Source organism: Hipposideros armiger, unplaced genomic scaffold, assembly GCF_001890085.2.
Source record: "Hipposideros armiger isolate ML-2016 unplaced genomic scaffold, ASM189008v1 scaffold_82, whole genome shotgun sequence".
Lineage (NCBI taxonomy): Eukaryota > Metazoa > Chordata > Mammalia > Chiroptera > Hipposideridae > Hipposideros > Hipposideros armiger.
Window position 1 is genome coordinate 4,210,971 of NW_017731432.1, and position 12,563 is coordinate 4,223,533.

The window sequence follows — 12,563 nt, forward strand, 5'->3', positions numbered from 1 at the left end:
GCAAAACAAGGATTATTGATGTGGTCTACAATGCATCCAACAACGAACTGGTCCGCACCAAGACCCTAGTAAAGAACTGCATCGTGCTCATTGACAGCACACCGTACCGACAGTGGTACGAGTCCCACTATGCACTGCCCCTAGGCCGCAAGAAGGGGGCCAAGCTGGTGCGTGTTTGGGGTATCAACTTCCTTATAGGGGTGGGAGGAGGCCAGCCTGATTCCAGCCTTCTTGTGATGAAAATTCTGTCCAGTTCTGCTACTGAAGGGAGAGAGATGAAAGCCTTTAGTGCTGAGGAAGGCAGGAGTTGGGATGTGTAGGGTTCAAGGCTATGATGACATTTCTTCACTGAGTTAGGGTTTGGCTGGCCCCCAGATCACCCATCTGTATCTCTTTTATTCAGACTCCTGAGGAAGAAGAGATTTTAAACAAAAAGCGATCAAAGAAAATTCAGAAGAAATACGATGAAAGGAAAAAGAATGCCAAAATCAGCAGTCTTCTAGAGGAGCAGTTCCAACAGGGCAAGCTTCTTGGTGAGATGTCTGTTGCGTTGAGGGGTGGGAGGCAGAAGATAATGGAGTGCCCTCTGCATTTTACCTTTGCCTGAGTTCTTTTGACTCCAAGTGGTATAGTGGGTTCACTAGGACCATTTAGGGATAACAGCATACAAATACAAATAAACAGTCACCCATTAGTGTGAAACTAAAATGGGACATAATGGGCAGGAGTCCATAGGCCTGAGCTTGGTCTCTGCCTCTGAGTTTCCGTGTACTTTGAGAAGTCTGTGCCCAGGCTAAGGGGGCTGTCTCAGTGATGAAAACTTTGTCCAGTTCTGCTACTGATTTTATGTGACGATAAAGTATATCTGAGGAGACAACGGGTTTCGTGCCTGCCCCCAGGATACCTAAACCAACTTTCAAGGGCACATAGGTTTGGGGAAGTCCACGGTATTATTTTGCTAAGGGCTACTTACTTTCTTGCAGCTTGCATCGCTTCAAGACCAGGCCAGTGTGGCCGAGCAGATGGCTATGTGCTAGAGGGCAAGGAGCTGGAGTTCTATCTGAGGAAAATCAAGGCCCGTAAAGGCAAATAAATCATCCTCCCTCCTAGCTTAGCCCATGTAATAAAGGTGTTTTGTGTTCTGTGTCCAGGTTGTTTGAATACTCGATTGGCAAACTGGAGAGTGCCCCCACTTCCCTCTCCCTGAAGGCCAGGCCTATTATGTAGTCTGTGCCTTTCTATAATAAAGAGGACATTTCTCACCCCAAAGGTTGACCATCAGTGGGGGCAGGGATGTGGCATTCAGGCCAAACAGAGACCATAATAAGGGAGGTATCCCATCACTGGGACCCCCAACAATACTGGGGTATTGACTGGACCGTGATTGGAACCTGAAGCAATGTTTCCTCTAACGTTGATTCGTTTAGACATCCTATACCTCTTGGACCTGGTTTTAACTTAGTTTACAACCTGGGTTTACAAGTGGTCTTGAAATCTTGAAATTGTGTTAACAGATTTCTGCACTGTTGAAAGCAAGTTACATATACTTAAATATATGTATTCTGTCAGATTTTGGATGTCTTTTATAATTTTCTCGAGTCCTAATTCCTTCCACCCTTCACTATTCAAAAGTATGTTAGATTGCCAGTGGCTTCTGCATTGTTAAGTCTAAGGGTCAGCTATTTGGCTGCATCGTCTATCCAGCATTTAAATGTGGGTTATGTTCCATCTTTCTGATTTTAGCCTAGACCTACTTGACACCTGTACTTGGATGTCGGCATGTTAAAACTGATCGCATTTCTCAAACTCTCCCTTTGCAAATAGTTTCTCAACTAGATGCAACAAATACTTATTTTTATATGACTGTTTAAGTCTAAGTCTTGGGCCATCCTGACCCTTACTCCCACAGCTAATGTCACCATCTTGTTCAACCTTTGACATCACCTCTACCATTCTGGTAACTTTTGCATCCTATTTGTCTCAGTTCCACTTCTGTTCCCAGTGCAATCCCAGCAATCCGTGATTATTTTAAAAGATGAGATCTTTGACACAGCTTCTCATCTCAAAATTCTTATTAAATACTATGGAACTTAATGTGCCCTGATCCCTTTTTTCTATAGTGACTGACTACCCTCCTGACCTTAACTGAATTGGTGTTCATTTGCTACGTTCCTTTTGTTGGGAACACTTCCATACCCATACGGCTTACCTCCTCCAGATCTTTGTCACCCTAGTAAGTTCTTTCCTGATCACAATTTAAATTGCAGTTGCCTTCATTGTGTCCTTTGCCAGTTTTTTTCTTTCTCCTTATTCCAAAACATGGCATAAATTTTGCTTATTTTCCTCGTCTTTTTTGCCCTCTCTTAGAATATAACTCCAGGGAAACGGATTGTTTCCAGTTGTGTGTCCAGTATCTGGAAAAAGTGCATGGCAATATACCAGGCACTCAAATTTATGTGCTAAATTAAAGAGTTCCTGAAGATTTTCTCCAATTTTAAGTTGAAAGTGCAAGTACATATTTTAAGAACCAAAGCGCAAAATCCAACTGGCTAAATTTCAGACTTGTGTGAATAATCAACTGGGAAAGATAAGCTAGGCGATGAAACCACACACACACACTTTTTGAGTACAAAAACTTGACAAGACCCAACTCTCTAAAACCTTAACATTGGCTTTGGGAAGACCTGGTCCCTGCCTTCTCACCCAATGATGTCTCCGTACACCACCTTAACAGTAACTAATGATTACTGAGAGCTCTGCGCCAGGTAGGAGTGTGTAGCAACATTCAGCACATTGTTTTTAATTTGAACACTACAGGGCATTGATCTTGATTCCTCCCCCTCTTTCACTTCTACCTCTAATCCGTCAGGACCCGTGGGTTCTCTCGAAAGAGTGGAATCCATCCACTTTTATCTCCACTGCCTTCACAGAAGACCATTCTTGCCCTGCAGCAAGGCTACCTACCTGTTATCCCAACAGAAAACCTCAAAATACCTTTGAGTATTTTGTGTGAATATCTCGGGTGCTGTTATCTCCACATTATATTTGGCCACTGTGAGGCTTAGAAATGAAATGTTCAATTGACAATGCCAGAGGCTACACGCTGAACCTCTCTACTTGCACAATCTTGCCTCCCCTCCTTTGAGTTCTGGGATTTGTCATCCTTTGGTCTTAAAGTTGTCTTGACATTGACCAATTTCTTTAGTGGAGGCTAATTAAGCTTAGGAGATGGGAACCTTAGAGCTCAGTTTAGCAGTGACTCCAATCTAGTGCTCTGGGGCTGTTTTCCATAAGGCCCTTCACAGCATCATCCAAGTGCTCCCAGCACTGCAGCCCCACCGAGAGGGACTGCCAACTTTCACCCCTTAAATTATCCATTCTCCCCCAGTTGGTTTGGTGGTAGCAGAGAAAGGCTTGGCATTCTAAGCTGAAAGTCTCAGCTGGGTGGTGTATGACTGCTTTCACATCTGCGTTGAATCAGTCTCCAGGGCTGATTCTGAAACCCTTTATCCCACCACACAGCATGCCAGTTCAATTTTAAACAACTGTAATTGCACAAGTAATATAGTCACATAAAAAAAAAGTAAACATAGATAAAAGTCCCCTAGGACACACACTGTGCCCTCCTCAGAGGAAGGTTATCAGAATAAAGTATATCCTAAACATCTTACGTATGGCTCAAATTGTGATCCCAAGACCAGCAGCAGTATTGTCACCTTGAAACTTATTACAAGTGTAAATTGTTGAGATTGAGCCCCATTCCAAATCTAGTGAATCAGAAACGTTGGCAGTGGTACCTAGAACTTTTAAATAAGCCCTTTAGTAATGGTGATGCTCCCTCAAGTTTGAGAACTGGCCTAGTCCCCGTTGCTGAGGAAATTAACAGTGCACTTGGGCTTGAGTCGTCAATGCCTAGTCCCATGCATCTCCAGCTTCACCTCTCCCAAGCAATCCATCATACCTTCTCGCCAAAGTGGACACATTCCCAGCCCTGGTTCAGGCCCTTCCCGCCATCTTTCAAGGTTCATCCCTAAATGCTCCCGCTCAGGACATACAGGAAGTGCTGCTCTGATATCGCCGAGGGCAGGAAGGGGCACGACCCAGAAAGTGGGCAGTGAGTGGGGTCAGGCCTGGGGGAGGCAGGCAGGGCGGCCGGGCACGGCTGCCTTACTCAAGGCTCCCGGGCCTGGTCCCCTGACCCCGTCGTCTCCTCGATGCAGTCCCCGGCCTCCGGGTCACCACCTTCCTCAACCCGGAAGCGCAGCAGATGAGGGGTCCGGAGGTCTCCTCATGCGCGGCCACAGTTCTCGAGGCTAACGGCGGGGAAGGGCTCTCCTGCGCCCAGGAACCTGCTGAGCAGCGTGGTCTGCGCGGCGGGTACCCGCTGATACGACCCAGGGGACGCCAACCCCCTGTAGGATCTGCTCCGGGTGGTCGCTCACGCTGCAGGCAGGAGGGCAGGATGAACTGGCCTCCGCTCTGTGGATGGGCTCTCCACAGGGGGGCGGGAAGGACCGAGTCATTGGTGCCTCAGAGGGTGGGCGAGGACCTGGGGACCAAGTGCTGGATCAAGTCCTGCATCCGCCAGCGTGGGCCACTCACCGCAGGTTGAAAGTGGATCCCAGGAAAAAAGCCTCAGCGACTCGGCCACCGTGGCCACAGCGTAGGGTCCTCAGCAGGAGGCGGATTCTGGTACATGTCATCCACAGATAGCAGGGACACCTGGGGTGGGCAGCAAGTCACAAAGATCCCCCTCTCCTCTCCACACTGGGACTGAAAACTGGCAGGGAGGAAAAGCCCAACGAGCTGCTCCAGACCCCTGCTTATCTGCAAGTTGTGCCAAATGAGCTGGTTGGTTTCAAAGTCATCATCTTCACCAAATGGGTTGATGATCTGTTCGGCCACCTGCAGGTTGTAAGACAATGTTTTCTGCCCTATTCTCTGTCGTCAAAGTTGGGGTAGGCCCTGGATCCATGTCTACAGAGCAGGCTGGCATGACCACCTGAAGTGCCCACCTTGAGCCAGCCAGCATGGAAGAAGAACTGCAGCAGAATGGTGAGAGGCACATACATGTCCATGTCCCCCAGGGCTGGCCCTGGCTCCCGGCCTGGCTTCAGAGGCTCCTGAGGGTTGGCAGCTCCTGCTTCTGGTTCCACAAACTGGTGGCCAACCAAGGAGAGGGCAAAGTAGGAGTACACTGCTATGGTCATCACTTAGAGAAGGAGGAGCCAGGCTGAATGGGGCAGGGAGAAATGTTGTCCCTGTCCTTAAGGGGGCCTGACAAGTACTAATGAAAACATGTAGCAAGGTGTGGCAGCACCAGAGGGGATGGAGTTATCTTAGTAGGGGTCTAGGGCGGCTTTGAGGCTGAGCCTTTGGCTGTTCAGTGTCTCACTAGACTGAACTGCCCCAGGGCAGGTATCATCTCTAATTCTTCTCAGTGTGTTGCACACAGGACATACAGTAGGCACTGAGACTGGGGAGGTGAGAGGCAGTTACTTGGGTGTAGACAAGAGGGATGCTGATACAGGGCCGGCCGAGTGGTGCGTTGGTTAAGAGATGGCTTGGGACGCCAGCTCTGAGCAGCAGGGCCCTGGTTCAGATCCCACATTAGGGCCAGTGACGCTGCGCCCTCTACAGCTAAGATGGTGAACAACAGCGCAACCTGGAGCTGGGCTGCCGTGAGTAGCCAGCAATGGCGTAGGCTGCAGTGAAGCTGCAGTGGGCTGCCATAAGCTACCGTGAGTGGCTGGCAGCCAGCGTGAGTGGCTGGCACAAGCGTAANCAACCTGGAGCTGGGCTGCTATGAGTCGCTGGTGACGGCGTAGGCTGCAGTGGAGCTGCAGTGGGCTGCCATAAGCTACCTCATAAGTGAGCAGCCAGCAGCCGGCGTGAGCTGCCATGAGCCACCATGAGTGGCCATCTAGTGACTGGCGCCTGATCTGCCTCACCCGGAAAGAGCACAATGATAATACCAACATGGGCCAGTGATGCGACGTCCTCCACAACTACACTGAAGAACAAAAAGACAGCAACTTGTCTGTTCCTCTTCCCCGATTCTCCAATAAAAAAATCTTAAAAAAAAAAAAAAAGAGGGTGCTGATCCAGTCATAGTGGAACAGTATGCTGCACCTAATTGGCCTGGTACTTGTTCAGCTCCTGGTGGAAGAGCAGGAAGAAGTCAGTGAAGGTGAGGAAGGATGGGGAGAGAACAGGGGAGCCCAGCACAAACTAGGCCTGGGCCAGGTCTGAAGGCTCAGTCTGCTTTCAGGCTGAGGTGCCTGTGATGGGGAGCAATTTAGCAAAATAACTGCAAGCACAGAACCTCGAGCCAGAATGTCTGAGTATGAATCCCAGCTTCCCTAACTAGCTGTGTGACTTGGGCAAATTTCTTTTCCACTCTGTGCCTCAGTTTCCTCATATGTGAAAGGGGGAGGGTGATACCAGTAGTACTGTACCTATTTCAAGAGTTGATGTGAGGGTTAAATGAGTTAATATAAGTTCAATGATTCCAACAATATATGGTACATAGTTGACACCATATTAATGTTAAGTACTAAAAGTATTATTCCAGTTTGCAAAGCTAAGGGGAGGGCAGGTGGGCGTGATCCTAAGCTGACTCACTCCAGGAGGAGGCAGAGATCTATGTCATCACGGATTCACTCATCCCTCCGGGCCTGGGCCACCAGGTTGGTGAACCAGACGCAGGGGACCCAGTACTTGTTGAAGTCGGATTTCAGGCTCTCAAACTTTTTCCTCTCTTCCTGGGACATGAAACTTGCCGGGATAAAGTGGGTAGGGCGCGGACTCATTCTCTGCCTCTAGGACTCAGGTCCTGAGGCCCTGGAGTCCCCCCTCGGGGGTCAGACCTGCCCTCCCAGGAGGCCGGTGAGGCACCTGCACCCACCAGTTGCTCCATGGTTGGGAATCGCTTGAGTACGCATGTGCTGACTGCACAGACGCCAGGTTGGCTTAGCGGACGAGGGTGAGGCGCAGCAGGTGGCCGCGCTGGTCCACGCCATGCACACTGGCCGAGACGACGCACATCAGCTGGTCCGGCAGCGGGATGTTTGTGTACTGGGCCCACCAGCGGTTTACCACCAAGGTCACGTAGAAACCTGGTTGCCGCCATGAATAAGGGGGATGGGAAGGGAAGACGGAGGGTCTGGGAGTCAGCGTGCCCTGCCCCCCAGCCAGAGTGCCTGGTCCAGGCCAGGTTAAACCAAGGCAGAGGGAAGGACACATTTGGCTCCAGCCCCCTGCCTCACTGTCAGGAAGGACAGCCTGTTCCTCTGGTCCCACCCTGATGTGCTGGACCACACTGGGAGGAAAGAGGAGTGCAACCCTCCTAAGGCAGAGAAGTGGTGGCTCAAGGTAAGGTAATGGTTAACTCTGCTCCGTGATTCCCGTTAAGGTGGGGATGGGTTGTCACCTCTCTCCAGCCCCCCTCCAGTATCCAGAAAGTGGTGAGGCCTGCAGGTGTCTTGGGCCTTATGTGGAATGAGGGTCCAGCAAGTGATGGCAGGGCCTAGCCCTCTGGTAATCCTGGCCCGGCACACAGCTCCCAGGTCTTGTGAGCCTACCCTGGTTGACCTCCAGCCTGTGCCACTGGGGGCAATTCTGACCCTCAGAATTAGCACCCCAACTCAAAGGTCTGGGAAGATGGTAAGTAGGATACCAGGGAGAACTAGAGGAAGCCTTACCCAGGACAAAGGACAAGAGAATGAGGTCCGCAGAGCAGTTGCAATAACGGGCCACCTGAGCATACATGTACCTCCGCTCCTGGGTCAGCAGCAGCCTGGGGGAGGTCAGGTGTCGGCCTGAGTTACAGGGAGGTGGGCAGCCTAGTCCCCCACAGGCCAGCCCTGAGACCTCACCCTCTCACCGGTAGGCGATGCTGGGCAGAGCATGCAGGAGGGTGAAGAGTAGGAACTCCTTGTAGAGGAGCTTGTAGATACTCCCCCTCCAACAGAGAAACAACCCGGAGAAGCCTCCGAAGTGGGCCTCTGCCACTTTGAGGGTGTACAAAATTGTCATGGCGCTGGGGACCTGGGGTAGGAGATCACGAGAACTGCCCCCAGAGCTGCCCCGCTCCCCCAGCAAGCCTTCTCCTTAGCTTGCCTTCTCATCACCAAGCTTAGTTCCCCAGGCAACCTCCCTTCAACTCCGGTCATACACACCCTAGCCTTCACCCTGTGTCAGGAGACAAGAAGGGAGGAAGCCTCAGAGCAGACAAAGCACACCCCCCTCCCCTCCAGGACTCAGTGGTGCAGAGGTCAAGCCAGGATGGGGTGGGGCAAGGGGGAGCTGAGATCTAGGCCCGCTCATGCATGAGGTTTCCCCAAGCTCCTCTCAGCTTCTTGCAGGGCTGGGTATAACCAGATCCTGAACCCCTGAGGACAGATTCAACTCTAGCCCAAACCCACCCCTATCCCTTGGGATCTTGCTCTTGAAGCTGATAGCTGGTCTCCTGAGGCCCAGGGCACTCTCACCTCTACCCCACAACTGCCTGCCTACCTGCTTTAGGAAGCAGCCTGAGTTGAGGAAGGAGAACTGGGCTAGCCTTCACATCCCACACATTTAAGTACCTCCTGGGTCCATAAAGGTTGGTTGGACTGAGGTTATCATTGATGGATTGAGGTTGTCATCCAGCTACCTCTGGTCCTGGGAACCGGATGTGTCTCCCTACCCCAGCAGGGCTGCGCTGGCCATTGAGTGGCAGAAGTGCCATCTGCACTGACCCCACAGCCCCCACAGATGACACTATGTCCTTGAAGTCAGGATGACAGGGATTACTGTCCCACGCTCCAGGTGAGAAGACAGATGCACGATAAATTGTTACAATCATAACAGCTGCTGACCACAGAGCACTGACTAAGTGACAGGCACTCTGCCAAAGGCACTACTATATCACCCCCTCATCGCAACCCCACGGGGTAGGAATCATTCCCATTTCACAGATGAAGGTCATACAGCTGGGATGAATTGGAGGCAGGATTCAAAGCTGGAGTTAATGGATTTCAAAGGCTGGAATTGGCTCATGTGGGCTTAAACAAGGGCTCGTACTGTGGGATCAGGATCCTATCACCAAGCCACACTGCCAGACTTCCAGTCCAGGCTCTGAGGGGCCTGGCCCAGCCTTTCTCCATCCCCATTCCACAGGGCTGATGTGGCCACAGAGATCTGGGAGTCAGTCCTAGGGATGCAGACCCCCTCAGCCCTGTGTCCAGCATTCTGACTCCTAGAGGTGCCCAGGATCTTGTGTGGCCATCTCTACTTCTGGGCCTCAATTTCTTCATCTGTCAAACAGAAGAAATAATACCCAAGACACCAGCTCAATTGTCCACCCAGTGCCAGAGCCATCCACACAAACCCAGGAGTGGTGGTCCTAAAGCAGGATTTGTTTTTTGTTTTGTTTTGTGTGTGTGTGTGTGTGTGTGTGTGTGTGTGTGTGTGTGTGAGAGAGAGAGAGAGAGAGAGAGAGAGAGAGAGAGAGATTGTGTGTGTGCCAGGATCGTGGTCTTGTGGAACCAAAGAATGGAGACATGGACCAGAGAGGTAAAGTTGAAGAAAAAGACAGTTTATTAGAAGAAAAAATACATTTCAAAGAAGCAGAAGCGGGCTGGAGCAGTAGAGAAGGCTCAAAGGACATTATTAGAAGAGAAAGTACACTCCAAAGAGTTTGGAGCGTGCCGAGCAAAAACAGCTCAAAAGGCCCTGACTGGCTAGGGCTAGGAGTTTTTATCCTTTTTTCCCTAGAATGGGCTGTTTCTCTCTGGGTGTGGTACCACTTGATTGACACCTATGGTTGACAACAGGCTGTTAAGCTATTACCTCATCTCTTTAGACTGCACATGTTCCTTCCCAGAATTCAGTTTGTTATAATGATATTAATGAACTTCTGGGCATATGTATGATATTATAATAATAGTATAATGAGGCCCAGGTGAAATGAAGGTCGTTATGGCCTTTACTGCACAGGTGTGGGTGACTGGTTTAATCCAGTACGGTATCTTGTACCCATTTGTTTCCCCATAGGGGTAGATAATTACAATGAAAATGATCAATTTTGGATGGAGAGGGGAGGTCTTTTGGGCGGTCACATTCTGTGGGACGTGCAGGAATGCAGAGACCCAATGCCTGCCTCTAAACTGCCTGCCTTGTTTTCCCCATGAGAGATGTGATCCCCATAAAATCTTTATGGGAAGCTGAGGGACAGGAGGTCTTTTCTTCTGTATCTGCTTCCTGCTGGGCAGGGGCATAGAGCTGTCCCTGCCTATTTGGAGGCTTCACGGGACTCTCACCCTATCTGATCTCAGATGAGAGGAAGGGGTCTCGAGATCCGCCTGGAAGACAGTGTTGGCTTCCTTAGTTGCGACTGGCAATCTTGCCAGGGTGCCCTCTGTATCCTCAAGGCCCCTAAATGAGGAAAAATAGATTTTAATACATTTCTTAAAGAGCAGAGCTCAAAGCTATTGATGTAGGGTGGCTATGGGCTTGGAAAGAACATTAGCCTTTAATGTTTACAATCAACAAGTATACTGGCCTGGGGAAATGTTAAAATCTATTTAGTCCCTGGGATGGGGTTTTCCAAGAGTTACGTTATTTCCCCATGTATAAGATGCACCCTTTTTCGAAAAATTTGGGGTCTAAAAACTGGGTGCGTCTTATACAGTGGTTGTATGAGTGCAAAAAAACAAGTGCGGAAACAGTGGAAAATGCAAGTAAAAAAAACTACAACAACTGTGTAAGACGCACCTAGTTTTTAGACCCCAAATTTTTCGAAAAAGGTTGTGTCTTATACATGGGGAAATAGGATAGGTCCAGAATGGCTTGGGGAATGTTAGGAAGTGACAGGTTTTAAGTAGTTATCTAAAGCAGGGGTGGGTGAGATATTCTGTGATTCAATCTAGGGCAATCTTTAGTCTAGGATTCAGAAACTGATTAGAAGAGTAATCAGAGCCAGGGGCTAAGAAACTAGGGAAGAGGAGACTTAAAATTTCTAAAGGAAATAAAATTTAAAAGTTGTCCTGTGGGTTGTGGGGGAATGCTACTCTTGGCCCATATCAGTCCCACATCTGATGTGTCTTGGGGAGCTCCTTCACCCACACTGTGAGCTGGTTCCCACCCACAAGTGTTTCCTAAAGAGAGGAAGCATGGAAGGAGGGTGGTTAGGAGCACAAGCTTGGGAATCAGACAAACCTGGGTTTGAATTCTAGCTCTCTGTAACCTTGTAGTTACCAAATCTCTCTGAATCTATTTCTTCCTCTGCAAAACAGGATCAATAACACCTTCCTGGCAGGCAATTGGGAGTATTCAAAGAAACAAAGCCCAGAGCCTGGAGCATTGTAGGCATTTAGTGATGGTTACTATTACCACGAAAAGCCAAATCCACTCCCTTTGGTTTCCATCTACTGGTCCACTGTTGCATCCCAGAACCAGGCAATACTTCAGAAATGAAAAGGCAAAGAACTTTCCCCTGATGCTCTGCCAGCCTGTCCCCAAGCCAAACAGTGCTGGCCTGGCTTTTAAGCTGAGTACACAAGGCCCTCTGAGATGTCCCCACTTTACTCCCTCATCACCAGCCTCTGGCCCAGGTCCTTTTCACTCCTTCTTCATGGTCCAGCTTAGAGCATCCTCTGGAAAGCCTGCCATGATCTTCCCCAGATCACTTCTCAAAGCCCCCTAGGTTTCCTCTCTGGCAGTCATTAATTATCCTTGTCTATGATCTGTTTACAGGGAGATCTCCCCTCCAGCCCGTGAGACACTTGATGGTAGGATTGGACCTGATTCATCTTGGTAAAGCTGGGAAGGACTTGAACTCAGGCAGGCTTTTCCTTTCTTTTATATTTTTTGTCCCTTTTAACCTGAAAGACATCTAGCCCCTCTCCCTCTTTTTCATATGGGTTTCTTGGATGAGCAGGTCTGGAAACCTACTCATGTCTCAATGAGTTATGTTTTCCTTCTAGAGCCCAGGTGAGATGTCAGTATGAGGAGAGAACAGGGTGTGTGTGTGTGTGTGTGTGTGTGTGTGTGTGTGTGTCCATCCCAGAGATCTGGAAAACCAGGAACTGACTTGGGGAAGATGGGATACCAGCTCAGGGGCCTCAGCCATCATGGCCGTGCAGCCCTTTCCCAAGCTCTGATTTGTGGCTCTCCTAGAACATTTTGGGCTGCTTATCACTTAAAGAGTTTCTTGTACCTGGGAAGCCAGGCTCTGGGACTGGCAGAGCTCAGGCCCTGAAGGCCCTGAGGGCTTCTCTCTGACTGGGTTCCTTAATGGCAACGCAGCTGGCTGCATTTCAGGCCTCCACCCCCATCCCCATTTGAGGCTCTCAGGCTTCTGCCTGTTACCAACACCCTGGATCACTGGGCTGTGAATTTCCCACAGAGCCACACACAGGGATATAGGACTTGAAGCCTCTGCCAGAGGAAGAGGATGGTCCCTAGGCCCCACCCAGCCCCTCCCTCCTGAGTCACTTTATCTTGCTTCCCAGATGCTGACAGGTCCCTTTGGTTTATGGTCCAGGAGAGGGAACCACTCCAGCAGTAAATCATCTGGC

General features: G+C 49.8%; 2 protein-coding genes across 2 annotated transcripts in view; one reads left to right on the forward strand and one right to left on the reverse strand.

Moving 5' to 3' along the window:
* RPS8 (ribosomal protein S8) overlaps window positions 1-1,570 on the forward strand; it is a 3,110-nt gene extending 1,540 nt beyond the window's left edge. Inside the window, exons 3-5 of the mRNA XM_019643700.1 lie at window positions 9-167; window positions 404-533; window positions 984-1,570. Of these exons, the coding sequence (XP_019499245.1) occupies window positions 9-167; window positions 404-533; window positions 984-1,093 (399 nt within the window). The 3' untranslated portion in view covers window positions 1,094-1,570. The remainder of the gene's footprint in view (window positions 1-8; window positions 168-403; window positions 534-983) is intronic.
* A 2,601-nt stretch (window positions 1,571-4,171) lies between these two features.
* On the reverse strand, window positions 4,172-8,037 carry BEST4 (bestrophin 4). Its single transcript, XM_019643723.1, is given in 15 exon segments — window positions 4,172-4,405; window positions 4,407-4,443; window positions 4,603-4,633; window positions 4,636-4,671; window positions 4,674-4,722; window positions 4,804-4,905; window positions 5,016-5,212; window positions 5,478-5,526; window positions 6,105-6,134; window positions 6,136-6,156; window positions 6,621-6,777; window positions 6,870-6,954; window positions 6,957-7,118; window positions 7,704-7,798; window positions 7,886-8,037. Coding segments are annotated over 15 exon segments (1,437 nt in total).
* Window positions 8,038-12,563: the final 4,526 nt, after the last annotated feature.